We start from the raw sequence: 27,831 nt of genomic DNA on the forward strand, positions 1-27,831 counted from the left end.
CTCCAGAATGCTGCTGTCCCTGTGCCCTGCATTGCTGCCACCTGAACCCGAGGAGAGACATCAGGAAGGGGCTGCATATACAGGATCCAGTCACAGGGAAAACCCCAAGACGGGGGGAGAAGAATCCGCCAAGGCTTGGTCCCTGGCGCTGAGCCTCTGGGACCCAGGGCTGACTAGAGCCAGAGTATGAACGAATATGAAGGAAAGCCAGGCCCTCTGCAGACAAGAGACTCTGGGACTGGCGTGAGGGTAGAAACTTAAGAGCTGTGAACTCAAGAGGCACTGTGATGGGGGCCACCATCCACTGAGAGATGCGCTCAAGAGACCCCGTAAACACTGGCCTGGAGACTATCAGGCAGAAGGCCATCACCCCCAGAAGATGGCAGCCTGTTTCCCTGAAGAAGCCCTGGGTCCCCGGCCCTGGGTTCCTCCTGATCCTTTGGCTTAGCCCTTCCTCTGGGTACCATGCTGGAGTCTGCATAGGAAGCTGGACCTTAAGCCAAGTATCTTATCTAGGTGATGAGGAAGAAGAGAAGGGGAACCCATGAGCGTATAATCCCAGAGACCCCTTCTGAACCCTGAGGGTTTTGCAGGGTCTCTAGCCTCAGGACTCAAGAGCTATCCTAGGGAAATGGGGAGAGGCTTGCCAGGGCCTCAAAGTTGCCCCCCCCCACCTATTCCACAGAGCACCCCCACCTTCCGTGGCTCCTGCTGACACCTGGGGGCCTGACTAGCTAATCCATCAGGCTCCTTTGGAGATTCGGGGTGAATTATGTAACAGCCTGGCTGTTAGCCTGATCCGGGGAATAGAGGGCCAAGAGGTTACGCAGGGGCATGTCTTCCTTTGGAGACATGGGGGCCATAGAGGGGAAGGCAGACCCCTGTCAGGAGAGGACAGAGCAAGCTGCTGGGTGCCTGGGAAAACCTTGGAAACAGTTACCCAGAGGAGCCAGAGCCGAAGAGGGGACTATCCTCTCTGCCCTGCCCGATCCCATTATCATCCTGTTATGTGTATCCCTATTGGAATTGTCTTGCTTGCAGAGTGTCTATAGACAGGAGAGTGGTTAAGAATGCCTGCTCGGGGGGCACCTGGGTGGCTCAATTGGTTAAGCGTCCGACTCCGGCTCAGGTCGTGATCTCACGGTTCGTGAGTTCGAGCCCCGCGTCGGGCTCTGTGCCGACCGCTCGGAGCCTGGAGCCCGTTTCAGATTCTGTGTCTCCCTCTCTCTCTGCCCCTCCCTCGCTCACGCTCTGTCTCTCTCTCAAAAATAAGTAAACATTTAAAAAAAAAAAAAAAAAAAAGAATGCCTGCTTGGGAGTCAGACTTCTTGGGTCCAAAGACCAATCCACCACTCTCTACTTAAGTAACCTGGGACCAATTACTTAACCTCTCCGCTGTATCTCAGCCTCCTTCCCCAGAAAATGGGGTAGCAGCAGGACCTTTTCGTGGGATTGTTGGTACGGTGAAATCCTTTAAGGCCATTAACTTAGAACAGGACCCGGCGTATAGCAAACCCTCCGTAATGTCAGCCGTCACTAATCTGTTTACCCTAAGGTAAGCTCCTGGAGGGTGCGTACCACTTCTTTCTCATTCGCCTCTCTAGTCCTGGTATCTAGAACCATGTCTGCAAGGCCGCCGGGTTCCCTACCTCCCGGGAGCGTGCCTCGCATTGTTGTACAGAGCACACCCTGGGTGCTTGGTGGGTGGCGGCCCCGAGTCCTGACAGGCCGTAGATGAGCCACAAGTATTTATCGGTATCTGTCGTAAGAGGGCGGATACCCTCCTCTCTCTCTCCCCCTCCGCGCGGGCCACGGGCACGTGCGTCTCACCCGGGCCTCTGTTCACCCGACAGATGAGAAGGAGGAGAGCATCCTGGGGAGCATCCCGCTCCTGAGCTTCCGGGTGGCGGCAGTGCAGCCTTCGGACAACATCAGCCGAAAACACACCTTTAAGGTCAGTTGGCATTTCTCTCCCAGGCCAGGTGGGGGGGGGGGGGGCTGCTCTTGTAGAGCACGCGGGACTGGAGAAGCATCACGAGCCACCTCCCCAAGGAGCCCCCCAGTGGTGGCGGAAGGAAAGAGTAGGCAGTGACCCCTGGCCCGAGAGGCCGCCTCCTCTTACCTCGGGAGTCAGGTGGGGCCCGTGGAGATGGGGATGGTGGTCCCACAGTTGTTCCTTGGGGGGAGGGGGGGGAATGAACCCTCTGCCCAGCGGCCTAGCGTCGGTCGCTGCGGAAATTCCTCGCAGCAGAGGCAGGGGCCGTGGCTGGTGGGGTTCTGACATCCTTTCTGGAAAGGAATCCTCCCTACATCGAGCCCGGAGGACTGGACCCCCAGTCACACCGACTCAAATTTCAGCCTCTAGAGAAAATCGGGAGTTGGGTTTGATGGCAAATCAAGAAACGCGAACCTCCCAGTAGAGAGCAGTTTGGGAGAACAAGAGCGCGGGAAGACGGGCCTCGCATGGGCCTGCTCAGTGTCACTCCCTGAGAACCCCTGGGGAATCCACCCATCAAAGACGCACTTGCAGCTGGCTCATCACAGGCCAGTGTTTTTCCACATTTAAAAATTCATGACCCGCTGAAAACAATAAAAACCCCGTGCCCTTTTTGTACTTGATGACGCAAAGACCATAGGCTCCTTTCACTTCCAAATATAAAATCAGGGTACCAACCATGCCTTGCCCTAGCACAAAGCCATCTGTCCCCTAGTTGAGAATTGCCGTCCACGACCCCGAAAACCTAAAGCCGTGGTGTTAGGTGATAGAAACTGCCGCTAACACCAGGTCAGTATCTGAGCCTGTAGGACCTCAGAGCCTGCCCCCTCCTGTCCTTCAGACTCTGCTCACCTGACTGTGGAAGAGAGGTGGGCCGCACGCCCAGGTGTCGCTCCAGAGGACAGAACCAGGAGGGGCTTCTTTGGCACATAATTAGTTCCTAGCCTCCTAGGGTCCTGTCTGCCAGAGGTGTGAACAGAATGAGCAATTAATAAAACTCTGGCTCCAGGGAGCCAGGTTCTAGCTGGGGGAAATAGAAACAGGTTGTTTAACCAACAACAGAAAGTCCTACTATACACATTCGCGCACACACCCACACAGTCAAACAGCCTGTCTTACCCTCCCCTCCAGACCTGTGCACAGACACATCCACACTCCAGCTCGGAGCTCTGCCAGCCACAGGCATTCCATCAGCGCCCCGAGTGACTGACACACACACACACACACACACACACACACACACACACGCACACACACCCGCCATAGCCCCAGCTCGCTGTGCCCATCAGCCCCTGTCCTCCTTCCCTTTCCCCCGAGAAGCGCACTGCCTCTTTAAAACCCAACTCTGAGGACTGTGCTCAGTGGCCCACAAAGGGTTCCAATTGTGGCTATCGAGTGGCCCTTCCCCAGGGAAGGGAGGGGAAGGGAACGGAGACAGATGGGAGGCTTGTCCTGTTGCGGCCACCAAGTGAAACTCTTGGATGGCTAATAATGAGCCGGGCACTGTTTCTGCCCAGCCTGCTGCTGAATGCCTTAACCTCTTCCCAACCCAGCCCTGTGGGGGCTCAAAGGACTTCACCCCACTGGGGGACCTCCCTCAATATCATGGCCCAGTTTCACAATGCCAGGCTGGTATCCCCCTCCGGCTCGCCATCAACTGCCCTGTCTTCTCCCAGGATCTGCCTTTTCCTGTTGCAAGCGGTTCCCGTGCCTTTGCTTTCTCCTTGTTTCCCTGTGGGCATGTTTTGTCCTCTAGCTTGACCGTGAGCTCTTCAAGTGCAAAGAGCAGGTCTGTTTTCCTGTGACTGGTGCCGGAGCAGAGCTCTGCACACACGGGGCGCTCACGAGCAAATTAATTCACTTGCTGTCCACTCCTACCAGCCCCAGGTCACACCCACAAGACCTGCCTGTGTCTGTCTCTCCTGTACAATAACCCTGTGTCCTCCACTTCAGGAGGCCAGCCTGGGCCCCTGCTCTCCGTACCCTTGTGCAGTTTCAAACCCAAGGTGCCTCCTTAGAGTTTCACTGCCTAGAAACACATCCCGCTGCCCACAAGCCAGCCCCCTGCTGGAGGGTGGGAACTGGCAGGATCCAGAGGAAAGAGGCCCATCTCTACTCCTCGAGAAGTAGGACACGTCATTGCGTGATGACTCCCGTCAGAAGGGAATCATGTGCTGGGGAGGGGTGGCACAGCAGGGCGAATGTCCAGCCAGGTAAGCATGTGGGAGGTGTGGGTTTGACACAGTTTGACACAGCTGCCTCGGAGAGCCCTGGGGCTTGGTCAGGAGAGCCCTGTCTTCTCTCCTTCCAACCCCCAGAGACCCATGATTTCACACCCATGGGGTCAGAGACCAAAGTGAGGTTCACATCTGAGACTAGTAACCACCCGGATTTCTCATGTCGAGTGGGGTAAACCGGACTACCTGCTTTTTCCGGGAGACTGAAAGTCTCACCAGGGAAGCATGCTGAGGTTCCAGAAAGAATTCGGCTCTGGAGCATCTCTTCCTTGTGGCCTTGGAACCTGGAGTCTCACCAGGTAGAGCCCTCCCCATTAAACAGGTGCAGCGCGTCAGGCCAGAACAAAAACCCAAGTTGTTTGCAGCTGCAGAGCCGGAGTCAGGGACAGCACCGACGCCCTGAATCCTCCCCGCCAACAGCCCCGATTGCTTTGGCGCAAGCTCTGCCCTCCCCGCTCTCGGCGGGCTGAACCGGGAATCGCTGGGTGCTGTCGTCCCAGTGGTTGACAGCCAGTAGAAGGGGGGTAAACTGAATAGCTCCCCACTTCCCTCTGCTCCTCAACCTTCCTGCCACGTCATCTTCTGGCTCTCCCTCTGGTGTCTGGTTGACCTTTTCTCTGCTTCTCCTCCTTCTGACTGCGTGAGGACCCCTCCTCTGGACAGGAGCTCTCTTCTGGGTTCCCGCCTGCCGCACCTGCTCGCGGCCACCAACTAGGTAGCGTGCTCTAACAGTCCGTGCGTGCCCCTTGCATGCCCAGGGAGGTGGAGGCCTGGCTGTCTCTGCACAGAAGAGACGGCACTCGGTCCTCAGAGGCCAGGCTGGGGCCGAGGCTGGCATGTGCTCGGGGGCGGGCCCGGGGGCGGGGGGCGGGGGGCATTTCTCTCAGACATCGGGTAACTGCCCTTCAAATCAAAGACGGAATTTGATGGGAGAGCGGGCATGGTAATTTGCTTCCTGTTTGTAATCACTTCAGGTGGGGCAGGTAAGCTTACCTGGCCATTGGACGGCTTATTGGGGTCCAGAGAGCTAGCCAAGGCGGACGCCTAGACGCCAGCTGGAGCCCTTGGCCTAGCTCGGTTGCCCCTGAGCTCCTTGTGGGGAAAAGAGCTGCAGGTCAGGGGGACGGCCCGCCTGACCGCCCGTGCTGTGGGTGTGGGTGTCTTCTCCCTACAGGTGACCACGTGCTGGGTGGATGAGGCCGGGGCCAGTTCCACGCACTGCCTCTCCCCACAGGCTGAGCACGCTGGGGTCCGCACCTACTTCTTCAGTGCCGAGAGCCCCGAGGAACAGGAGGCCTGGATCCAGGCCATGGGGGAGGCTGCCCGAGTACAGATCCCCCCAGCCCAGAAGTCGGTGCCCCAAGCTGTGCGTCACAGGTGAGTCCCAGGGCACAGGGCACGGGGGTGGGGAGTGCTAGAGAAAGAGGATCAAGGAAGCGCCCTACTCTGTGTCCTGCTGAGCCCGGCGTGCTGGCTTGAACCTCTGAGAACACGTGAGCCGCTCCTGGCCTCCTAGCAGGGCTAAGTGATTCCAGAGCCTGGAGTCTCTCTTCCCTTCCCCCTGACCGGTTCTCCCTCTTCTCTCTGGGCTGGTGGAGGCCAAGAGAGAAGCCAGGTTCCATCGGGGCTTGGCCAGGAGCCAAAGACCAGGGTCATTTGCTCATTTATTCTTGGCTTTGCACATTAAACCCATGACCTCTGGAGGAGGGTAGACTCAGGTGCGAATCCCAACTTAGCTACTTGCTCACACTGTGACATCAGGGTGATCACTTAACCTCTCTGAGCCTGAATTTCCTCCCCGTGAAGGCAGCAGTTATAATCCTACCTCATAGGGGCAGCCGGGAAATCCTGACATGCAGTGAACACTCAGCCCGTGGCCGCCCCATCACCCCTGCCACCTGTCGCCACCCACAGCCTCACGGCCGGTCTCTGCTGGAACCGGGTAGATGGGAGTCTTGAGTTAGATGTTAACAGGGATCCAGAAGAAGGAGGTTTTTACGATACAGACTCCAAGTCTATTTTAGTGTCTTAGAAGTGTTTACCAGGCAACGCTGCAACAAGGATGCTTGAATCTGTTGAATTTGAGAAGCGGTAGGGAAAACATCGTCACGAGGTCCCATCTTCACTTCAGCTGAGGGGCGCACTTCCAGAAGTACGCTCATTTAGTTCATAAATATTTACTGGAAATAGGTATGCGTGAGGCACTGTAGGGGGCGCTAGGAAAACAAGGGAAGACCAGTCTGCATGCTTCTGCCTCGTGGCGCTTACGTTCAGGCGGAGTCTGTCCCGGAAGAAGCTTGTCCTGGAGAAGAAACTAGCATGCTTCTAAGCCTAGGATGTTTGAGGCAACAGCTTAGGCGCCTGGCGCCCGCCGTGTTTGATCTCACAGTCCTACGAGGGGAGCGACTGTTATACCCGTCCTGCCAACGAGGAGCCCAAGACTTGCAGAAGTTAAGGAACTTGCATAGGACAGCAGGCTGAGCTGTAACGAGCCTCCATGGCCGAAACATCAAGGACAGTCACTATCATGAAGCTTTGGTATAGTGTGCACCGAGTTTGGGGGGCTGCAGCGGGGACAGACTGCAGAGGAGACCAAGTCTGGGGCGGGTTAGTCTTGGCCATAGCTTCCGAAGGCCGGATGCAGTGCAGGTCAGCAGAAGGGAGCAGAGAGTGGGCCGTGGAGAGGACCTAGAGGGGGAAATGAGCACACCACGCGTGGGCAAGAGTGCACTGTGTTTTCGAGTAACTGCCCGGGCTGGAGCAAGAAAGCAAAATGGGCATTTGGGAAACAGAACTGTCATTCATTGAATCCCGTTTCCATCGCTACCTTCCTGCCCACCCTTCTCCACTCCTTTTTCCTTCCCAGTCTACCACCCCCTGCCCAGCTCGCTGCTGGGCTGGAGTCACTTACAACATCTCCCTTGGCATCCTGCAGCCATGAGAAGCCAGACTCAGAGAACATCCCTCCTAGCAAACACCACCACCAGCCGTCCCACAACAGCCTCCCCAAGCCCGAGCCAGAGGCCAAGACTCGAGGGGAGGGTGACGGCCGGGGCTGCGAGAAGGCAGAGCGGAAGCCCGAGAGGCCTGAAGTCAAGAGCGAGCCTCTGGTGAAAGCCAATGGCATCCAAGCCGGACCGGAACCATCCTCGGAGCCGGGCAGCCCTTACCCCGAGGGCCCAAGGGTCCCAGGGGGAGGAGACCGGCCCGCCCAGCCCAATGGCTGGCAGTATAGCTCCCCGAGCCGGCCGGGGAGCACGGCTTTCCCGCCTCCGGACTCAGAGAGTGGGGGGCACCAGCGGAACTTCCCCCCACGTGCCAACCCCGACAAGATTGCCCAGCGCAAGAGCTCCATGAACCAGCTGCAGCAGTGGGTGAACCTGCGCCGGGGGGTGGCGCCCCCTGAAGATCTCCGGAGGTGAGTCCTGATGGGGCGTAGGCATGGAGCTGGGGTGCTGCGATGGCCAGGGGCGGGGGCTGGGGTAGTAACACTTGCAGCTTCCCTTGCTGGAAGCCTTCGGGAAGCCAGGCTGCGTTGGGAAACCAAGAAGACTCCAAAACCCAGGGTCTCAGGCTTGTCCAGATCCTTTCCTGTCCCCCGTGGCACCGTCTGTGGAGTGTGACCCCTGCCCGATTCCTGCCCTCTCTGATTGCTTCAGAGACGGGGTCGGACTCCCCGGCACCTCTCCACAAGGATGCTGGGTGCCCAGGACACGCGCAAGCAGTCACAGGAGGGGCCTCGGCCTTGCTCCCGTCAGATATCCGTCTGTGCTTCCCACCCTCTTACAACAGCCCCTGTTCCAGCGTTTCCTCCGCCGTGAGCCTCACTGACTGCCAAGCCCACTCACCCCATTTTTGAACGGCTCTAATTGTTTGAAAGTCTTTATTTATTGCAGTTGTAAAAAAAGAAAAGAGGGGCGCCTGGGTGGCTCAGTCGGTTGGGCGTCCGACTTCGGCTCAGGTCACGATCTCGAAGTTGGTGGGTTCGAGCCCCGCATCGGGCTCTGTGCTGACGGCTCAGAGCCTGGAGCCTGCTTCAGATTCTGTGTCTCCTCCTCTGTCTGCCTCTCCCATGCTCATGCTCTGTCTCGCTCTGTCTCTCAATAATAAACATTAAAAAAAATTTTTTTTAAAGAAAAGAAACGAAATGAAATGTCGCCACTCACTGATCCTAGTCCTGCCCTCTAGACCAATTTCCTCCTTTGTCCAGTGACTGGCTTTCAAATACTGGGAGACATTTATTAGCCTGATAGCGTTCATCTCGTTCATCTCGGGACAAGTGGGGCTGCTGCTCCCTCCCCTGGGTGTGGGCGGCTCCAGGGACCCCAGGTGACACCTTCAGGAAGGCTACTCACCTCTGGTGGCACTCTGCCGCTGGGGACATCTGGCCTGCCCCAGGGGTGAGCGCCTCACTTGGGATGCATCCCAGGAACCTACCGGTTCCGCCCTTGACAAGAACATAAAATCTGGGGAGGCGCCCTTTTGTCCCCTCTGTGTTGGGTGTTTCCCCTCCTCCCTCCACCAGGTGCCTGGTATGTTCCCTTTCCTTCAGCTGTTTGCTGCTCTGAAAGGATCTGATACATTGTGCTTCAAGCTGGGATAGAACTAACAAGGCTTAAAGTTTCTTCCCAGGAAGCTCTGAATGTGAAATTTCTAGCCTCAGGTTGTTGGTTGAAGGAGGAAGCTGCTTTTTTTTTTTTTTTTTTTGAGATACAGTTGTTGTTTTTTTTTTAATTAATTAATTAATTAATTTTGAGAGAGAGAGAAAGAGAGAGAGAGAGCGCCAGCGAGAGAGGGAGAGAGAGAAGCCCAAGCAGGCTCCCTGCTGTCACAGCAGAGCCTGATGCAGGGATCAGACTCACTAACCGTGAGGTCGTGACCTCAGCCCGAGAGGGAGGAAGCTTTGAGGGAGTTTCCCTGCACCTCTGGAAGCAAGCCTCAGTGCCCAGGCAGTGGCTACCTCTGTGTGCTCCCAGGGTCAGCCTGGGGCACCATTCACCTGTTCACGGTCTGCTCTAGGCTGGAGGACACAGAGGCGGGGCTGGGGCACAGATGGGTGGGTGGGGTTGTGCTCATTCTGGCTTCCTTACAGTGTCCTCTCTCTCAGTCCCTCTAGGTTCTACCCCGTGTCCCGCAGGGTCCCTGAGTATTATGGCCCCTACTCCTCCCAGTACCCTGATGATTACCAGTACTACCCACCAGGGGTGCGGCCCGACAGCATCTGCTCAATGCCAGCCTATGATCGGATCAGCCCACCCTGGGCCTTGGAGGACAAGCGTCACTCCTTCCGCAATGGAGGCGGCCCTGCCTTCCAGCTTCGGGAGTGGAAGGAGCCTCCGGGCTACGGGCGGCAGGATGGCACCATCTGGCTCCCCGGCCCCTCCCCCTCCCGGCAGCCAGTCTATTATGATGAGCTGGATGCCACATCCGGCTCCCTGCGCCGCCTGTCCCTGCAGCCCCGCTCCCACTCCGTGCCCCGCTCGCCCAGCCAGGGCTCCTACAGCCGCGCCCGCATTTACTCCCCCGTCCGCTCACCCAGTGCCCGTTTTGAGCGCCTGCCACCTCGCAGCGAGGACATCTATGCTGACCCCGCTGCCTATGTGATGAGGCGATCCGTCAGCTCCCCCAAGGTGAGCCAGCAGCGCGCCCCCTCCTTCCTCATCCCCTGAGGTCCCCCACGAGCCTACTACCATCTGCGGAGAAGATGTGCAGGTGTGCAGGCATCTGGGACTCTTGGGGTCACTGTGCCCCACGGGGACACACACCGTATGTTGGCAGGAGCCACGATGATGCCCAGGACGCCACTGGCTCTGCAGTTCTGCCTGTGGGAGAGCTGCTTTGGGGGATGTGCTCTGACCCCTGAGCAGGAACACTGGTGCCCTTCCCCAGGTTGTGCCGGGAACCCTAATTCCTTGTCGGAGGGCAGAGAGGGTTCTGTCTTTTGAGGACTGGACGGGTCACTGCAAGGCTATCGCAGTGGATAAATGCTGCAAATCCATTTGAATTTGGAGTCTGCTCTGGGACAGGATACAAACACCCTAACCTTGAACGTTAGTTGGTGGGGAAGTCCGTGTCCCAGCCGGACCCCCTCACCTCTCCAATCCCCTTTCTCTTCCAGTATGATTACCTGGGAGACAGGCGGCCAGTCCCTGCAGGACTGTTCCCCTACAACTACCCACCATCCCCCACGGCCCACGATAAGATGGTACGTCCTCTCCTCCCGTCCGCTGCCCGCACGACCTCTCCTCCCAGAGCGGGGGCCCAACTAGGGCAGCCACAGGGGTGCTCTGTGCCCGGTACCTGGCCCTCCTGGTTCTCAGCAACCTCTGGATACCTCCTCCCTCCCGGCCGGGACTCTAACCCCAACGCAGAGCTTGACGCCAGTTACCCCCAGCTCTGTGACATAAGGTAGAGGAGCAGGGACTAGATCTGGAGGCGCGTGATGTCCTGATCGTCTCGACTCCAGAACAGCCTCCCGTCCAGCATGGTCAGGGGCTTGGGTCACGGCCTGGGAAGAAAAGTTAGGTCCGAGTGTCCATTAGCAGACGTCTTCTCCAAGTCTGTCCTTGGCCTGGAGTGCGGCTTCTGGGAAACGACACAAGTGGTGGGATTAAGGAAGAAAAGATTTTCCATGGTGTGTCTTTTCCTTTCCTCCCTGCTTTCCACTGGTCTCTCCCTGGAATCTGTTCTCTGGAGAATTTTGGTCTCCACCGGTCTCCACCCGGAGAACTGGATGGAGACGCCCCACCGGGGATGCTGAGGAGGGTCACAGGAACCAACAGGCAGAGTCCTTGTCCCCGAAGGCCTGTTGCTGACCCCTGTCCTGACACAGCCCCGGGAGGCCAGGGTGGAGGAGCCTGCGCAGACGTGGAGGGGTGCCCCTTCCTTCCTTCTCCCTGATCCTTCTCTGTCTAAGCCCTAGCCCTGACACACAGCACGTGCATCCACCCAGAAACCATGGATTCTTCCAGAAAACTCAGGAGCTGGTAGGGAGGGCCAACTGCATTGCTTCAAAGGTGCTTCCCTCTCCCAGGGGAGGGCCCGGCGGACGGGGAGCCCTTGAACTGGGGCCCTCGAGCTGGGGCCAGAGTGAGTCCCTCCTCTGGTTGAGGCGTCCAGGAGGCAACCTCGGTGCCTGCCCCCAGCCTCTTTCCTTCCCTTCCCTAGAGCTCCTCAAGGATAGACAGAGGCCTCTCTTTGACCTTGCCCCCCCTCGCCCCCCACCGCCCCCCCTCCACCCCCCAGCTAACTCTTAACTGCTTTGCTTCCTTTTTATTGTTTTCTGTTGTCCTGTTCCTGTTTGTTTGTGTTGCTGTTGGGCCTCGGGCTCCGGGTAGGATGAACTTTTAGACCTTCAGTTGCAAAGAAACCTAGAGTATTTGGATCAGCAGGTAGGCAGAGCTGGTGCCCCCTCCCATTCCCCTGCCCTCCTGTCGTGTCTCCCTGCTCCTCCCCACCTTCTCATCTTCCCTCCATTTGACAACCTTTGTTGGCACCCCCCCCCCCCCCCCCCCCCCCCCCCCCGGACACAACAAAGTGGCTTATATTTTGGCTTGCGCCTTCACGCCCCGCCCCCTTCGCCTCAAAGCCCTTTAGGGCAGCTGGGAGTTTCCTGGGGAAAAGGAGAATAAGAAATGACCACGTGAATAATTAATGCCACCTCCTATTTGTTCAGGCCAGATGGAACTGTCCCTGGGGGGTAGGCGGGAATTTGCATTTCTGCTGGAGAGAGCAGCAGAGACCTTGAACAGGGGGTGAGCGCCAGGCAGGGAGGTGGGGGGTGGAGGGGGCTGGCTAAAATGCTAGGGATTTAGTGCAGCCTGAATCCGGGAAATGATCTATCATAGTTCACTGGCTGTTGTTAAACTATGTTGTTAAACAAACATAGTTTGTAAACCAAGGACTACAGACTTGCTCTAGGATGGTGTCTTTATAGATCCTAACGCATTTAATCTTCATAACAACCCCTGCAAGGTGGGTACTGTTGTTATCCCCATTTTAGAGCCGATAAGACGAAAGCACAGAGAGGTTAAGTAACATGCCAGGGGACACACAGCCAACAAACGGCAGAGCTTGGAATGTGGCTCTGAGATTTTGACCCAGGTTGTAGCAGAGGAAATGACTAACATGAAGAAGCAGGAGTCAAACCTCATCAGGATTGTTTTTCGCTCTTAGAGTTCCAGAGAGAACCATACCCTTGACATGAGAGGCTACCGCCGCCATAACTGTTGGTGGTTCTAGACACACAGACCTCAATGCCTCGGGGAGATCATCCTCTTAGAAGGCATTGGGCACTAAGAAGAATTGATATCCACATTTTGATCAGCAGCGACAGCTCCCAGCCCTCACGGGTGTTGCATTTTACTTCCAGAAACAGCACGTGGTGTCCACACCATGAGTGGTGCAGTCCACATGGGGATGGGTCTCCGGATGCCAGCCCAGAGCAGCGCTGACAAGTGCTGGCGTTTCTCCATAGGAAGCGGGGTCTGCGGTGCCCTGGGTAGTGAGGGGCAGGGCTGAGTGCCCTCAGGGCTCCTGGACAGACTTTCCTTTCTGTGGCCCATCCACAGTGCTTGGCTGCACAGGACTTCAGTGCCACAGCTGGGCCCCTGCTGGGGCTTCTGGCCCTCATGATAGGGCTGGGCCCTTGGCGGGGGGGGGGGGGGGGGCTTGAGAAATAACCCTTCAGAAGACCTCCTCTAGATAAAGAATAATTTTTTTAAAAGAATAATATTCCTAAAAGGAAGTTGTATATGCCAAGAGTCCAAAATGTGGAGTCAGACATTCTAGTCCCAATTCTGCCATTTTACAAGGGTTGTGGTTTTTTTGTTTTGTTTTGTTCTGTTTTTTGTTTTTCTTTTTTCTTGGAAATGTCTCTTTGTCTCCCTGGGCCTTGGTTTTCTCAATCATAAAATGGCCATTGTAGAATCCGCCTTTTCTGCCGTACAGAGTTCCTGAAGAATCAAGTAAGAGGGTACATGGCAACGCTTTGTCAGGCATTGGCGAGGAGTGGTCACTGCTGCTATAATGATTTTATTTGTTTTCTTCTAAAACTCAATTTAAAATATTGCTCGAGCACCTTTATGGCACTGGGCTAGGTGCTTTCTCACAAAATCTAACATTTTGGACAGACCGAAGGGACACACAGGAGAGGAAGGAATCCTACAGTTAAAGCCTGTGGGGGCTAAAAGATCCCCAAAGCCGCAGCGTGAATGGGAGCAGAGGCCAGGGTGAGAACATTCTGGCTTCCCTCCTTTATTGCTTGAGATCCACTGGTTGGGGAAGGAATGAGATCAGTGGGTATCCAGGAGAAGCCTGGGCCGCCTTTGCCCTCTCCAAGCCTGGTGCATTACCAGGTCTGCCTTGCCCTACACACACACACACACACACACACACACACACACACACACACAGGACACAGTCATGGCACACAGCAGCATGCAAACATACATATACACACACCATATACAATCACACATACTCCACACACGCACACCCCATACACAACAAACACAATCTCATACACACAGGGCTCCAGGAAGATAGGGATTGACTTGAGTTCAGATCCTTACGGAAAGATGTCGCTGATGTCCTGTTGACCGTTAACTATTTGACAAACCTCTTACTACCACTCTTTTCAAAGCCTTTTCAATGACACTTTGTGCCATGGAAAAAAATTCCAAAGGGCTAAAAGAGGTAGAGGGATCAGATCCTAGGAAAGCCTTTGAAAATGCTGTGGACCCTGCAAAGGGGAGTGGGTGGGTACCCCTCGCCCTGCCCACAGCACACAGAAGCAAGGCTGCCCCTGGGTCACCACCTAAATGGATAAGATAAAAAATACGTGTGGGTGCGACACAGACTGGGCAGCTAAGGGCCGAAAACGTGAGAGCCTCCTGCATCGTGACCCCAGAAGCTCTGCCCTAATGTGGCTCTGTCCCTTCCCTCATTCACTTCCTCTCCCCAGAAGGCTTTTCCCACAGAACTTCCCTCTGTTTTCTGCTGCCTTCGCCTGTAGGTCAGTTGAGTTAAAGGGACATAGCCAAGGACGCTCCCGAATGTGTTCACGTTTTGATGTTGTCAAGCTGGAACCAGTGGGGGAAATGATAGCATTTCTAGTTGATTCGGTCGGCTTGTCCTCCCTCCCTGTCCTTCCTCTCTCCTGCCCTTCCTTGTCTCTCTCTCTTTCTTTTTCATTTGGCAAGTAGTCTTTCCCCCTCCGTGTTCCTAATGGCCCTTGAAACGTAAAGATAACCTGTTGGGAGAGCACTGTTCCAGCATCTGGTGTCCCTTTAACATGGCTTGCTTGTTTTGGCCTCCTTATTTGCTCCCTAGTGTCATCCAAGATCGGCATGGATGCTACCAGCCCAGCTCTGGAAACCGTGTTTAGCAATCCTTTCTACTCTAGAGCCAAGAGGTGGGCAGGGGTCGGGGAAAGAGAGCTGTGCCCACCTCTGTGTGAAGGCCCATCCAAAGAGCGTCCCCAGTTTTCTTTCTCAGCTGTTTCATTTAGTTCAAATTTGGGGAGATGGGTTTTTCCAACTGCCGGTGTGGTCTTTGACTGAAGCAACGTGAGGAAAGAGAGTTGGGGCAGGGAGTTGACCTTGGCCAGTGTGCATGAGACCCACATGTCTCAGGCACCCTGGGGGAGTGTCACTGGGCGGGGGGGGGGGGGGAGTCTCTGCAGGGCCGTGAGCGAAGGCACAGCAGCCCTCCAGCTCCCTTCTGTGGCCTTTCCTCAGGGCACCTTCAGGGCTGGTCCTGGGACAGTTCACAAGGGGCCAGTGATGGCTAAGGCCAAACAGAGAGGGAGCTGGAGACCCCATGAGAAGCTGTCCTGTCCTGTTTCTGGGAAAACAAGCCCAGGCGGGTCATGGGGAGATAGCTCTATGTGGGCCGGAGTTTGAATCGTCCATTCCTTCCTCTCTCCAGATGAGTGAGAGCGAGACTCTCATCAGTATGGTGAACCGCATGGTGGAAAACTCCTCCCCCAGGGCCCAACTCTTCATGCAAGTAAGGCCTCCGCCTGGCAGCATGGTCCCTGTGAACACCATTTCAGCTGCTTGTGCATGGTCGGGTCAAGCCATCTGGGTTGGGGCTTGCTCTGCCCAACCCTCCATCCACCAGGCTTCATCTCCAGGCCCCGCCTGGCCCCTCTCCTTTCATCCCACCGTGTCTCTCTTGTTCTTCATGTTCATGGGTGGACCCAAGGCCCGTTTCTCAAACCATCAAAATAGCCAGCACCACCATCCCATATCACGCCAGGGATCACGAATCTGTTTTTTAATGCCCAGGACTTCTATCTCGTGTTTGTTATCTTCTTGACAGACGTCTTTGGGGGCAAGGGCATGAGGGGTGTCATATGGAACCATCCAGTGCCAAGGTTGTGTAGAATGTCCGGTGATTTCCAGATGCTTCACCAGGGGTGGGCAGCGTTTGCCGGACCCAGGTGTACTTCTGGGTTAGACACGAGCCCTGTGGCTGGTGTTCAGTCTACTAAGATGATAATTCTCAAGTGTTTCCGATGCTCATTCCATTTCCTCATGCCTCACCCTCCAAAACAGCCAAGGGTTAACTGTTGTTGTCATGGTCGTTACCAACAAGCCATCTGGGATCTATGCACCCCCAGAGTCCCTCCCGACAGTAGATCTTGAGCTCAGGGGAGAAGGGAGAGTAGGAGCTGGGCAGAATCAGCCTCAAGAATTGGGGAAAACCTACACAGGGGCCATCCCAGGCTTCCCAGCCGGGGGCAAAGAACTAGCTCAGATTCCCGGAATGGAGGCGGCGAGAGGTGACGGACCACGGTCTCAGACAAGAACGGAGCGAGGGTTGTCCGCGTTCCCGTCCCCACACGCCCTGCCTGTCCCCCGCTGCTGTAACCGGCCTCGTGTTCCTGCAGGTCCCTCCGTACCCAGAAGTGTTCCGGGACGGCCTCCACACCTACAAGTTAAACGAGCAGGATACAGATGTAAGAGCAGCTCTCCTGCTCCCCTGTCCTCTCCGGTCCCTCCCGCTGTCGCCCTCATCTTCGCTCTCCTCCGCTGGGGCTTTTCCTCCGTCCATCTCTGTCCTTCTGCCGGCTCTTCATACCTTTGACTCATGTCCTCTCTCGCCACCAAGACAGCATTCTGCCTGCCCCTTCCTCATCCCCTTTCTTTTCTCGTTCGTACCAATTACCCCTACCTCCCATGCCAGCTGTGTGCGTTTCTCCACTGAGCCCTAGGCCCTCTCGTCTACAGCAGCGGGGGCTGCTTATTACAAGGAACTCAGACTTGGTTAGGAGGGACATCAGCCAGGCTGCTCTGGGCCCAGCCTGGCAGGAGGGCCTCGGTGACTGGAGGGAGGAACCTGGCCCTGGCCTCAGGGAGCTTCAGGGTAGTGTCGCGTGCCAGGTAGCAGCAGGTGGTGACATAAGATTTGCATACTAAATGGGCTCGGTGACGGGTTCCACAGGAGGGCAGGGCAGGGAGGCCAGGGACCAAGCAGGTGGCATGTGAGCCGGGCCTTGAAGTTCAAAGGCCCAGAAGACAAGATGTGGCTCAGTAGAAAAGAGCCAGAGAAGTGTTTGAGGAATGGCATGAATAAAGGTGCGGATATGGGGAAAGCATAAGTCTTCCCAGAAGAGAAGTTTGGCCTAACCTGCCTCCTCCCCATCACCACTGGCCTTGCCTGGGTAGCGGGTCCGCCCAGTAGGCCTAGGAGAGTTTCCATCCAGGCGAGGACCAGATCTCAGAAGGATCCCAGCCTCAGCCATCCGGAGACCCTGGAAGGAGGGGAGAACAGGGTCCTGTGAGACTGGGGAGCCAGTTCACTGGTTTTCCCAAGACTGCCTGCTCCTCCAATCCATGCCCGCCGGGAAGGCCTGGGAGGCCCAGGCCATGTTGTCTCCTCAACCCTTCGGGAACCGGAACCCCCAGGAGGAGGGGAATGCAGGGGCTTAACATTTAACTCCTCTCTCAAGCTGACTCCCTTCCTCAGAGAATAAGCACATCTCCCTTCCCGGTAGGTCCTTGGGGAGTCTCCCAAGGTGAAGACCGTCTTCCTATTCCCAGGAGCCTCCAAGGTCAAGGTGAAGAAGGCCTAGGGTTCCTCAGCAAGGGAAAGGAGGAGGTATCCAGAGGCCAGTCCCTTCCAACCAAATTCCCAGGTCCCCATCAAACCATATCCTTCACCCCCTTCTCTCTCCCTCCCTTCCCTCGACCCCCTCGGGCCCCCCAGAAGCTGCTGGGCAAACTGTGTGAACAGAACAAGGTGGTGAGGGAGCAGGACCGGCTAGTGCAGCAGCTCCGAGCTGAGAAGGTGAGAGCCAAGGGGTGGCCTTGGGTTGGGGGCATGTGGGGACGGTGGGGTGGGGGGGCGGGAGAGGCCGGCTCGGAGAGGTGTGGGTTGCCATCTCCGCCCTAAGCTGACAAAGGTCTGTCATAAACCTCTGTACCGCCCTCCCCTGGAACTGCTGAAGCTCTTCCGGGGGCCCCAGCCAGGGAGGACAACCGCCACCAAGTTGCTGGGCTGAACCGTTGGGGCTCAGGCCTCTTAAAGTCCCAGAGAGGAGTTATCAGGGCTGTTCACAGCCGGTCCCCTGCCCTTCTTCAGGAGAGCCTGGAAAGTGCCTTGATGGGGACCCACCAGGAACTGGAGATGTTTGGAAACCAGCCCGCCTACCCGGAGAAACTGCTGCGCAAAAAAGAGTCCCTGCAGAACCAGCTCATCAACATTCGGGTGGAGCTGTCACAGGCGACCACGGTACCCGCCCCCCCGCCCCCGTGGGCACCCCGACAGGAGAGCCGCCCCTCCCAGGCTGTGCCCTCTAGCTCCCCACTCTCCTCTGCGGGCAGGAGCAGCAGGGGGCTCTTGGCCAGAAGGGGCACAAACGCAAGACCTTAGTACCCGCCCTGCACGCGGCCGTGCGTATGCCGGCCTCTTCGATCCGTAGTCTCTGCCGAGGAAACTGGCTTATTTTTCACACACCGCACCTGCACCGGGATTCGATCAGGACAGGGTGAAGTCGAGGGCTACTCGTTTCCTCGGCTGTTCTCACAGCTTCGCTGCCTACCTCTGTCCTCTCCCCTGGAGATCCAGGACACCGGCGGCAATGCCACCTCCCTCATCTCCTGTGGGCACGGGGCTGACCCTGCGGCCGGTACGCACTGCCTGGATAATGGCTCTGGGCTGCGGCGGCCAAAGGCCCAGGAAAATGTGGCCCAGAAGGGAGAAAGGTCTCTAACCCCCAGCAAGCAAACACCTCTGGGTTTTCTCTTTCTGCCCTCCCACTTTGTATCACCCAGTGTGGGGAGAACAGTAGGGTGCAGGCATCGTACGGTCCCCTTGTGGCCTACCCCCACGTCTGGAGAGGATTCTGGTTTCCCTGTGTCCGCCTGCAGTACGATGGGCCACTGCGCCTCTTGTAAGGCCAGTGTTTGGCTGTCATCAGAATGTCTCAGCCCTGGGCCCTCTCCGCCTGTCCCTCTGTGCCCTCCTCCCTCGCCCTGCCAGACCCCAGGTACCTTGGCCCCGGGCCCCGAGGCGGGATGGGAGGAAGGCTTCAGCAATGGCCGCTTTCTCAGTCAACCCACCCGCCCTTGCAGGCCCTGACGAACAGCACCATAGAGTATGAGAACCTTGAATCCGAGGTCTCTGCCCTGCACGACGACCTCTGGGAGCAGCTCAATTTGGACGTCCAGGTGAAGAAGGCCCCTGGGCAGGGGAGGGGCGGTTGGCATGCCTTCCCTTCTCCTTAGGGCCACAAGAGACCAAAATGGCTTCCTTTCTTGCTTTAGAGATCTCAGAGACTTGAGACAGGGAGTTGGTCCTGAGACAAAGGACAGGATTCAAGTCCGCTTAAAACAGACGCTTTCAGGACGAAGATAATGTGGATTCTTCTTTAGTTCCATCAAATCATTAGGAAGGAGTAAAGCTGAAACACAAGAGAGCTGGGTTAGACAGAAGGTATTTTATGACTGAAAGGATTTAACACATAAATACGGACACGGGCATCGGTCTAGACAAGGGTATAGGTCTCTACGGGGATATAGATATGGGTATACGTGTAGCTGTCCCTCGTGACCTCAGAAGGAGTGGGCAGTACGGGAGAAGCTACCCAGGAACTTTAAGATAGGAAAGAGGCTTTCCTTCCCAGGAGGGGTTAGGAATGCTCTGCTTGGAGGCAGGAGGCTGGACTCATCCACCTTGGGGAATTCTTATCCTTTCCCTCGATCAATCGTATCTACCCAAGCTGTGCAAGCCCTGTCTCTCTGTTGCGGTTAATGCCCCAGTTTCCCCTATTTTCCTCCTGGCAACAAAACTTACCACCACCCTCACTTGCAGCTGGTTAGGGAGGGTGCGGTGAAGGCCCTCTTGGTCCAGGTCACCTGAATGCCACCGTGTCCTGTGGGCAAGCCTCACTTTCAACACGAACATTTTAGGAGGTAGGAAAGCACTCTGAGCACCAGCTCTGGAGACAAATAGACCCAGACTCAGATGGTGGTCGCACTGCTTGCTAACGGACGGCCTTGGGCGCACATCCCTTCATCCCCAAAGTCGGGACACCTGTCACTTTTGCCTCGCAGACTTCTGGTGCGGCCGAGATGAGTTAGTGTATGCAAAGCACTTAGCGCGGAGCCTGGTACGCGGCACGGAGGAGGGTCGGGCGCTAAATAAGTGGCAGCTGTCAGTTTTCAAAGAGTGTAAACTCTAACCGAATAGAATCCATGAGTGTGTAGGCATGCATTGGGCGTGAGTGTTACGAAAGGGCTGTTTGGATACAAAGAATCTTAGTAAGTGGGGAACTCTTGCCGTTGATAACTGGCTCCCATAGTGGCCACCTAGAGGGCCACTTGCTCCAAGACCACCCTGACCTCCCTGGGGGAAGCTGAGTCATGTTGACCTAACGGGGCTCTTGACTGTGATAGCAGGGCCCTCTCCTCTGCCAATTCCCGCATTCCATTTGGCAGAAGCCGAGGGAGGGGCACAGTCTTCCCGTGAGAAAGAGGAACGTGCTGGAGGGCTGTGTGCGTGTCAGAGTGCGCGTGCGTCCGGGGCTCTTGTCTACCGCCGGCCCAAAGGGATACAGGGAGGAGGCTGGGACGCTCCTCACGGCCACCTCCCTTGACCTGCTCTTCTGCTGTTTCAGAATGAGGTACTCAACCGGCAAATCCAGAAGGAAATCTGGAGGATCCAGGACGTGATGGAGGGGCTGAGGAAAAATAACCCGTCCCGGGGCACGGACACGGCCAAGCACAGAGGTGGGTGCCTTCTCCACCAGCCTCCTGAAACGCTCGCCAGAAATGCTCTGGTGTCTCTGGCGTCCATCCCACATCTGTCAGTTCCCACCTCTCCAGGCCCTTACGCTGAGCTCAGAGCTAGTCAGGGCCCTCTCAGGCCTCCAGAATCTTCCCCCGGGAGGGTAGGTAAGACTCCCTTACTCCCCCCTCTCCTCCCAGAACGCACCAGACCCCTCAGAGACACTGTTGACCCTGATGGTCTAGATTCCTCCCCAGAAAAGGTCAAAGAGCACCTATGCCTCTCCCCACCCCTAAGCCCATGGGCCCGTTGGCGATCTGAAGCCGCTACCTTAATGTCTTCCTGAAGCCCTTTGGGCTGGACTTTGGGCTGGCTTTCTTTGACATCTCGGAGGCAACAGTGTCCTTTCCGTCCGTCATCATCCCCTGTCCCTGCACAGTTCTCCACGGCCAGCCTGCACCCCAGCCCCCATAATAAGTCCCTTCAGCAGGCCCAGGTGGCCCTGGAACCTTCCTCCCACATCCCTGGGTCCTGCCCTGCCTCCTCCACCTGTGGAGCCCATCCACATGCCTGGCCACACCCCTACCCTATCATCCCTCACCTCTCCTCTCCTCTGCCCCCAGGAGGCCTTGGCCCCACGGCCACCTACAGCTCCAACAGCCCCGCCAGCCCTCTCAGCTCTGCCAGTCTCACCAGCCCCCTGAGCCCCTTTTCACTGGTGTCCGGCTCACAGGGGTCCCCCACCAAGCCCGGATCCAGTGAGGTAAGCTGAGAAAATGGAGTAGAAGGTAGGCGGGGGAGGGGGGAGCAGGTCCTCATCTGCCTGAAAGGCCCGGATTCTGTGCCCCTCCCTGCCCCAGAGGCCGCCAGTCCTAGAGCTTTGGCTTTCGGTCCGAGGCAGTCGTGTCTTGCGCCCAGTTTGGCGGACCTCCTTCCAGATTTCTCCTTTCCTTGCTCTCATCTGCACTTGCCATCTTTAGCTTCCTTCCGGGGAAGTCTCTTCCCAAACAGCAGGATGGTTAGCAAAGATACCACTTAGTGGGGATTTAAATCCGGAGCTTTCCAGCACACGAGAGGGTGGAGAGTCAGCGTGGGGAGCAGTTTCCTAGCCAGTCAGCAAGAGTTTACAGGGGCTCTCCCAGGGGCCAGGGACGGTGTGAGGCCCTCTCAGACATGTGCCCGTGTGTGCCCACAGCCCTCCACTTGGGGAGCCCAGCGTCCAGTGCTGACCGAGACCAATTTATAGGAAACAGCCAGCCTCTGGAGCGTGGCAGTGTGTGTCTCAGTATTGACCATAAACGCTCTGATATTCCCAAGAGACGGTGGAACTTTGGGCCACTAGGCATTGGGACAGTCAGAGGAACAAGGGAAAGGCATCACAGACAGGAGGGGCGGCAGAAGCAAAGACACAGGGGCACGAACGTGCCCAGCGCGATGATGAGACAGTGAGCAGGGAGCTTTGGAGAAAAATGGGGGAACAGTGGGGGCAGCAGTCACAGGCGGGGGCTCTGCTGAAGAGGGCCCTGAGGCCGGGCTGAGAGTTCACTCTGGAGCTGGAGCTCCATCCGGGCGGTGGGTGGGAGTCTGGTGGTCCGGGGCCCCGGATGTCCACGATGGGGGCCGCAGGTCTCCACGATGTTGTCTGTCCGCCTGCTAACGCTCTTTTCTCCTGCTCTCACAGTGGCTGCTCTCCTTCCTCCTAATGCTCTGGCTTCTCTCTGCCTCAGGAGCCCGGCCCGCCGCGGCCCCCCCTTCCCAAAGCCTACGTCCCCCTGGAGTCTCCTCCAAACGTGCCTCCACTCCCTAGCGAGAGCCGCTTCTGGCCGTACCCCAGCTCCCCTTCCTGGCACCGCCGTGGCGAGCCAGCCAGGGGTCAGGTACCCAGCACCCTTGGGTCCTGGAGGGCAGGGGCGGAGGGAGCGGGGCGAACGGCCAGGCGAGGGGGCGAGGCAGGACACGGAGCCATTTTCCCCATGCCAGTAGTCATTTCCCACAGCTGCCCAGTTGGACCCTGGGGTAAGGAGAGGGATGGCGGAGAAGGCTTTCCCCTTGGTGCTCTCTGTGGACAGGGGGACAATGAGTTGTCCCACTCCATGCCGCGGCTCCCGGGCAGCCCCTGGCTGCCAGCACCAGCCGGCCAGGAAAGGCCAGGGACCCGCAGCGACCGGTGCCATTCCGATCCCCTCCTGCTCCTGTCCGCCTCAGACGCCGGTCCTCTTGTGCTGTCTCTGTCTCTGCCTTGCCTGTGTCCTCTTGGGTTTCCTCGGCCCTGGGATGTAAGAATACAGGGTCCCCTTTCCTGCCCCGTTCTGGCTCCCCAGCCCCTCTCCCAGGAGAGAGGTACAGTTAGGCTGGCAAGAGGTTGCACGGTGAGTAGAAAGAGTCCTGTGCCTAAAACAGGGAACCGTATTTCCATCTTGGCTCGGCTGCCGGATCTGCACCGCCCCGAGGGGCTGCCAGTGAGGGGGGCAAAGCAGGCCACGCTTTCCAGATGAGGGGAGGCGATGGGGCTCACCTGTGCTCTCTCCCTGGACTAGAGCCGGGGTTTCTGGCCTCTGGCCCAGTCTTTCTGTGTGCACCTCACTGACACTTAGACTCTTCAGCTGCACGATGGGGGCGAAAGGGGGTGCAGGTGGTATCTGAAGCCCCTTCGAGTCTCATGAGTCTGCGAGCCCTCAAGCTAAGCGCACTTTTCCGTCGCCCAGAATCTTGGTACCAAAGCCCAGCTGGTTCTTTCGCTTAAGTTTTGGGTGCGATTCCAACAGAATCCTCAGAGATCCTCGGCCTTATAGACCCCTCCTCTGGCCATTCCTCCTCTCTGGCTCACAGCAGAGTCTGTGCTTCTTGGCGTTTGCCAAGAGGACTGGTCAGGTTGAGGGGCCTCCCTGATGGGCCTCTGCTGAGGGCCTCCTGGAAGCCCTGGGCCCTCACTCCCCAAGATGAGCCAGCATTGGCCAGCCTTAAGGTGGCCTGAGTGGGAGGCTCGATCTCACCCCTGCCTGCTTCCCAGCTGGCTCACTTAGAGTTTCCTTATCCCTTGTTTTCAAGGGTCTGTGCTCCAACCATTGCAAAATAAAGAAACACCCCTGGGGGCCAAATCCTCAGCAGTCCCTAGGGCACCAACCGTCTCCTCCTTTTTCCTCCCCAGCCCAAGGCAAGCTATGAGCAAAGCAAGAAAGACCCCCACCAGACGTCACCCCTGGACACCGCCAGAGACATCAACCTGGTGCCCACCAGGCAAGAGGCGGAGGCAGAGAAGCAGACAGCTCTCAACAAAGGTACTTCCTGTCCCATCCTCCCCTAGACGCAAGGCCAAGAGTCGGAGAGCGGCCCAGAGAGGTGCTCATCACAACCAAAGACAGTGAGTGCCCACCCATCCTCGGCCTTTCATTTCGGCCACAGGTGGCACTGAGCCGCCTCTAGACGCAGGCTCCCCTGTGTGTCTGCCCTCCTGCTTCTCCAGGAGGCCCACCGGTTCTTCTGCCTCCCTACAGTTGGCATTGTGCCGCCTCGGACGAAGTCGCCCACCGATGAAGAGGTAACCCCGTCAAGGGTGGTGAGGAGGAGTGCCGATGGGCTCACCAACGGACTCTCCTCCCGGGTGAGTACAATCTGTGGGCGCCGAGGCCCGAGTGGGCCTGAGCTGGGCTGAGGCCTCTCTGTGTCCGCCCATCTGTCCACCATCAAGAAACCCCGGGCGGGAGGAGGAAGGCAGGACAAGTAGGAGGGGGCAACAGCTCCACTGGAGAAGCCTTCCTTCAGGAAGCCATATCGAGGGACAAGGGACAAGGAAGATACACATTACTTTCATTGTTCTGATCTTCCTAACAATTCTCAAATTTGCCGTGGCCCTAATTCATGAGAAAGATAGAAGGATGTTGAACAAAATTATTATCATGTGCCAGCGATGAAATACAAATCCAGCAAAAATCAGGGTCAAATGAGCCGACCTAAGGCAGTAGATGTGTTTCCGAGGGCTGCCAGGAACTTAACAAAGCATCCCACACTTGGGGCCTTAAAACAACAGAAGTTTATTCTCTCAGAGTTGTGGAGGCCAGGAGTCCCGAATCGACATCATCAGGGTTGGTTCCTTCTGGAGGGTCTGAGGGAGCACCCCGTCCAGTGCCTCTGTCCTAGCTTCTGGCATTGCAGGCAATCTTTGCTGTTCTTTGGCTTGTAGACCCAACACTCCAGTAGGCACTCCTACCTTCACATCCCCTTCTACTCCGTCTTCTTTTTTTCTGTCTCTTGTAAGGACGCCCATGATTGGGTTTCGGGTCCACTCTAATTCAGGATGCTCTCTTCTTGAGATCCTTACCTTAATCACACCTGCCAAGACCCTATTTCCAAATAAGGTCACATTCACAGTTACTAGGGGGTTAGGACCTGGACGTGTGTCTCAGGGGCTATTCTTTAACCCGCTATGGACAGGCTTCCCAGAGAAGGGAAATCTAAGGGATTAGGGCAGATGAAGAAGCTGGGAGGGCAGACGAGGCACGTGTCAGAGCCCCGTTCTCCCCCTGCAGCAGGAGCGCCCCAAGAGTGCCGTGTTCCCTGGCGAGGGCAAGGTCAAGATGAGCGTGGAGGAGCAGATCGACCGCATGCGGAGGCACCAGAGCGGCTCTATGAAGGAGAAGCGAAGGAGCCTGCAGCTCCCGGCCAGTCCGGCCCCCGACCCTGCTACGCGGCCCGCCTACAAAGTGGTAATGTCCTCGCAGCGACCCACGGGCCTGGCCCGGCATCTGCCAACAGTGTCCACTCCCAGTGGGTGACCAGCCTGGGCCGGGGCAGTTGGGTGCGGGGCACTGGGAGAGGGGCTGGGAAGGGCCCGAGCTGGGCACCTGGGGAGAACGAGGCGGGGGGGTGGGGGGAGACTTCTCCCCACTAGGCAGAAGATTCACTGCAACAACTATTCCTTTTTGTGCGTTTAAAGAAAAATAACTCTCCCCCCCAAAGAATGCGTTGATTGCTTTAGTGGAAATGAAGTATACACAATTCACTTAACACAGAATAGTGCGAAGTTCACCGCCCAGAGAGAGGCATCGCTCACGCGGTTTCTAGAGCGTTTTCTATGTATTGAAAGATACATACTGAAGATAATCACGATGCTACCCTGTCACCTGGTACCGTTCCCAAACCTCATGTTGTTCTATTCGGGTCCCTCAGCAGCGCGAGGTTCGGAATTATCACCCCTGTTTGGGAGACAGGGACACAAAGTCAGGAGAAATTAAGGATTCCTGGGCCACACAGCTATTGAGTGTGGAGCTGGGAGTAGCCCCAGGCATCTGCCTAAGTTTTCTTTCCACCACATTTCAAAAATACAGGAAAATTACGATTCGTAAGTCCTACCCTCAACCAGCTTGCATTCTACCTGGTGGGTTGGAGCTTGTCTGATACGCAACAACTAAAGGCCAGTGTCAGGCACACTAATCAACTGCCCAAAACGTATGGCACAGAATGGGAACACAGGCTACAGCCAGATGCGAAGTACCAAGTACTGACGAGACCTATCGATGAGATTTTGCGTCTGGGCCTTTGCAGGGCGTCCCCGCTCTGGACAAGCAGCACGGAAGGAAGATAGCCGGGCGGTGGGGCCGCGGGGCGGTGGCCGGATGGGGCGTGACGAGCAGGGAGGACACAGGCCTGTTTTGCGCTGTCTGGAGACACGGGTAGCAGGGGAAATGGCTGCCGACAGCAGGACAGGGGCCCCGTGTGGTCACGGCGGTGCTGTCCCCTAGGTGCGCCGTCACCGCAGCATCCACGAGGTGGACATCTCCAACCTGGAGGCGGCCCTGCGGGCAGAGGAGCCCGGTGGGCAGGCCTACGAGACGCCGAGGGAGGAGATCGCCCGGCTCCGCAAAATGGAGCTGGAGCCCCAGCACTATGACGTGGACATCAATAAGGAGGTGAGTGAAGTCCGGGAGGGCGGAGGGGGAGGAAGCCTGGAAGGGGGTGGGATGGGGGTGGTGACCCAGGTCCCTCCGCAGCTGTCCACGCCGGACAAAGTCCTCATCCCTGAACGGTACATTGACCTGGAGCCCGATACTCCCCTGAGCCCCGAGGAGTTGAAGGAGAAGCAGAAGAAGGTGGAGAGGATCAAGACGCTCATTGCCAAGTCCAGGTAACAGGCCTGGGTGAACCTCGACGACCTCTGCCCACCCAGGCACCCAGGGCACCTGGGACATTAGCGCCACCGAATCCAGCACCCCACCCCATGCCAGTGGGAGCCCTGAGCCTCCCCAGCGGAGAGCGCGTGGAGGCCGTGGCTCGAGGCAGCGGACCAGGCCCGGGCCCGTGGCAGGGGCCGCGCCGCCGCCGCCGTCGGGGGTCAAAAAGACAGCTGGGTGCAGGCACGTGCTGTCGTCAAGACAAACTGATGGGTTGCCCTCTGGTGACCTCTCTTCCTCGTCGAGGCCGCCCTAACTGTTCACCTGAACCTTCTGATCCATTTTAAAACGTTGTAGGAAGGGGCCCCAAAATGTGTTCGGCCAGGGTCCCACTCACCCCATACACAGGCCTCCGGCCACCCTGCCAACCTCAGTCCACAGGCCCCCGCCCCAAGCCAATGGGACCGTCCTGTCCGCCCCCCACTCCATGTCTGTGTGTCTGTGCCTCCTCAGTATGCAGAACGTGGTGCCCGTCGGCGAGGGGGACCTTGTGGACGTGCCCCAGGACTCAGAGAGCCAGCTGCAGGAGCAGGAGAAGCGGATTGAAATCTCCTGTGCCCTGGCGACCGAGGCCTCCCGCAGGGGCCGCATGCTGTCTGGTGAGAGGGGCCGGGCCTCGCTCCTCCAGGGAGACCGGCTGACCAGGTGCAGGGGAGGAAGCTCAGTGCTGCGAGGGGGCCAGGGACAGAGAGACCGTCAAGATCAGGATAAGCATTTATTGAGCACCAGGTACTGTGCTAGGCTCCGCGGGGTGCAGAGGGGCCAGAGTTGCATCCAGGAGCTCAGAGCCATGGTGACCCTCCCAGCAGCTCTGCAGAGGAATGGCCAGAGGCCACGCAGGAAGCAAGCGAGCCCCCCCCCCACCCCCTGGACAGCTCGAGGAAAGGCACAGCCAAAAGGTGATAACTGAGTCTGGTTGGGAGTGATAGGCATGGATTGAGGGCCAGGCATCAGGGCCTCCTTTCATGGCCCTTTCCTGCTGCGTGCACATGGGAAAGTGGAGACGCTCTAGGTGGCCGCAGAGTTGAGAGTGATACAGTCACCAGCCTGGCTCCTGACCCGAACCCACTTTTCTGCTCATTAAAGATGAGCATGACGAGTGGACTTCACACTGACCCAGAAGCGAGAGGGTTCCAGGTAGACACGGTGAGGCCGGAGCCAGCCTGAGATATGGCCCCAGAGAAGGTGAGAATGG

At 57.3% G+C, this 27,831-nt stretch overlaps 1 protein-coding gene across 1 annotated transcript in view; it reads left to right on the forward strand.

The window, feature by feature from the left end:
• PLEKHA6 (pleckstrin homology domain containing A6) overlaps window positions 1–27,831 on the forward strand; it is a 57,711-nt gene that overhangs the window by 21,062 nt on the left and 8,818 nt on the right. The window contains exons 6-21 of the mRNA XM_047076643.1: window positions 1,854–1,954; window positions 5,408–5,610; window positions 7,169–7,651; window positions 9,341–9,863; window positions 16,130–16,198; window positions 17,449–17,529; window positions 17,824–17,973; window positions 18,816–18,911; window positions 20,360–20,471; window positions 21,093–21,232; window positions 23,618–23,747; window positions 23,964–24,070; window positions 24,996–25,172; window positions 26,208–26,375; window positions 26,457–26,590; window positions 27,090–27,235. Coding sequence (XP_046932599.1) covers window positions 1,854–1,954; window positions 5,408–5,610; window positions 7,169–7,651; window positions 9,341–9,863; window positions 16,130–16,198; window positions 17,449–17,529; window positions 17,824–17,973; window positions 18,816–18,911; window positions 20,360–20,471; window positions 21,093–21,232; window positions 23,618–23,747; window positions 23,964–24,070; window positions 24,996–25,172; window positions 26,208–26,375; window positions 26,457–26,590; window positions 27,090–27,235 — 2,820 coding nt within the window. The remainder of the gene's footprint in view (window positions 1–1,853; window positions 1,955–5,407; window positions 5,611–7,168; window positions 7,652–9,340; window positions 9,864–16,129; window positions 16,199–17,448; window positions 17,530–17,823; window positions 17,974–18,815; window positions 18,912–20,359; window positions 20,472–21,092; window positions 21,233–23,617; window positions 23,748–23,963; window positions 24,071–24,995; window positions 25,173–26,207; window positions 26,376–26,456; window positions 26,591–27,089; window positions 27,236–27,831) is intronic.

The sequence above is a fragment of the Lynx rufus genome, unplaced genomic scaffold (assembly GCF_022079265.1).
Source record: "Lynx rufus isolate CCGP_SWC_20201006 ecotype Redwood Valley unplaced genomic scaffold, mLynRuf1.p SCAF_15, whole genome shotgun sequence".
NCBI classification, from domain to species: domain Eukaryota; kingdom Metazoa; phylum Chordata; class Mammalia; order Carnivora; family Felidae; genus Lynx; species Lynx rufus.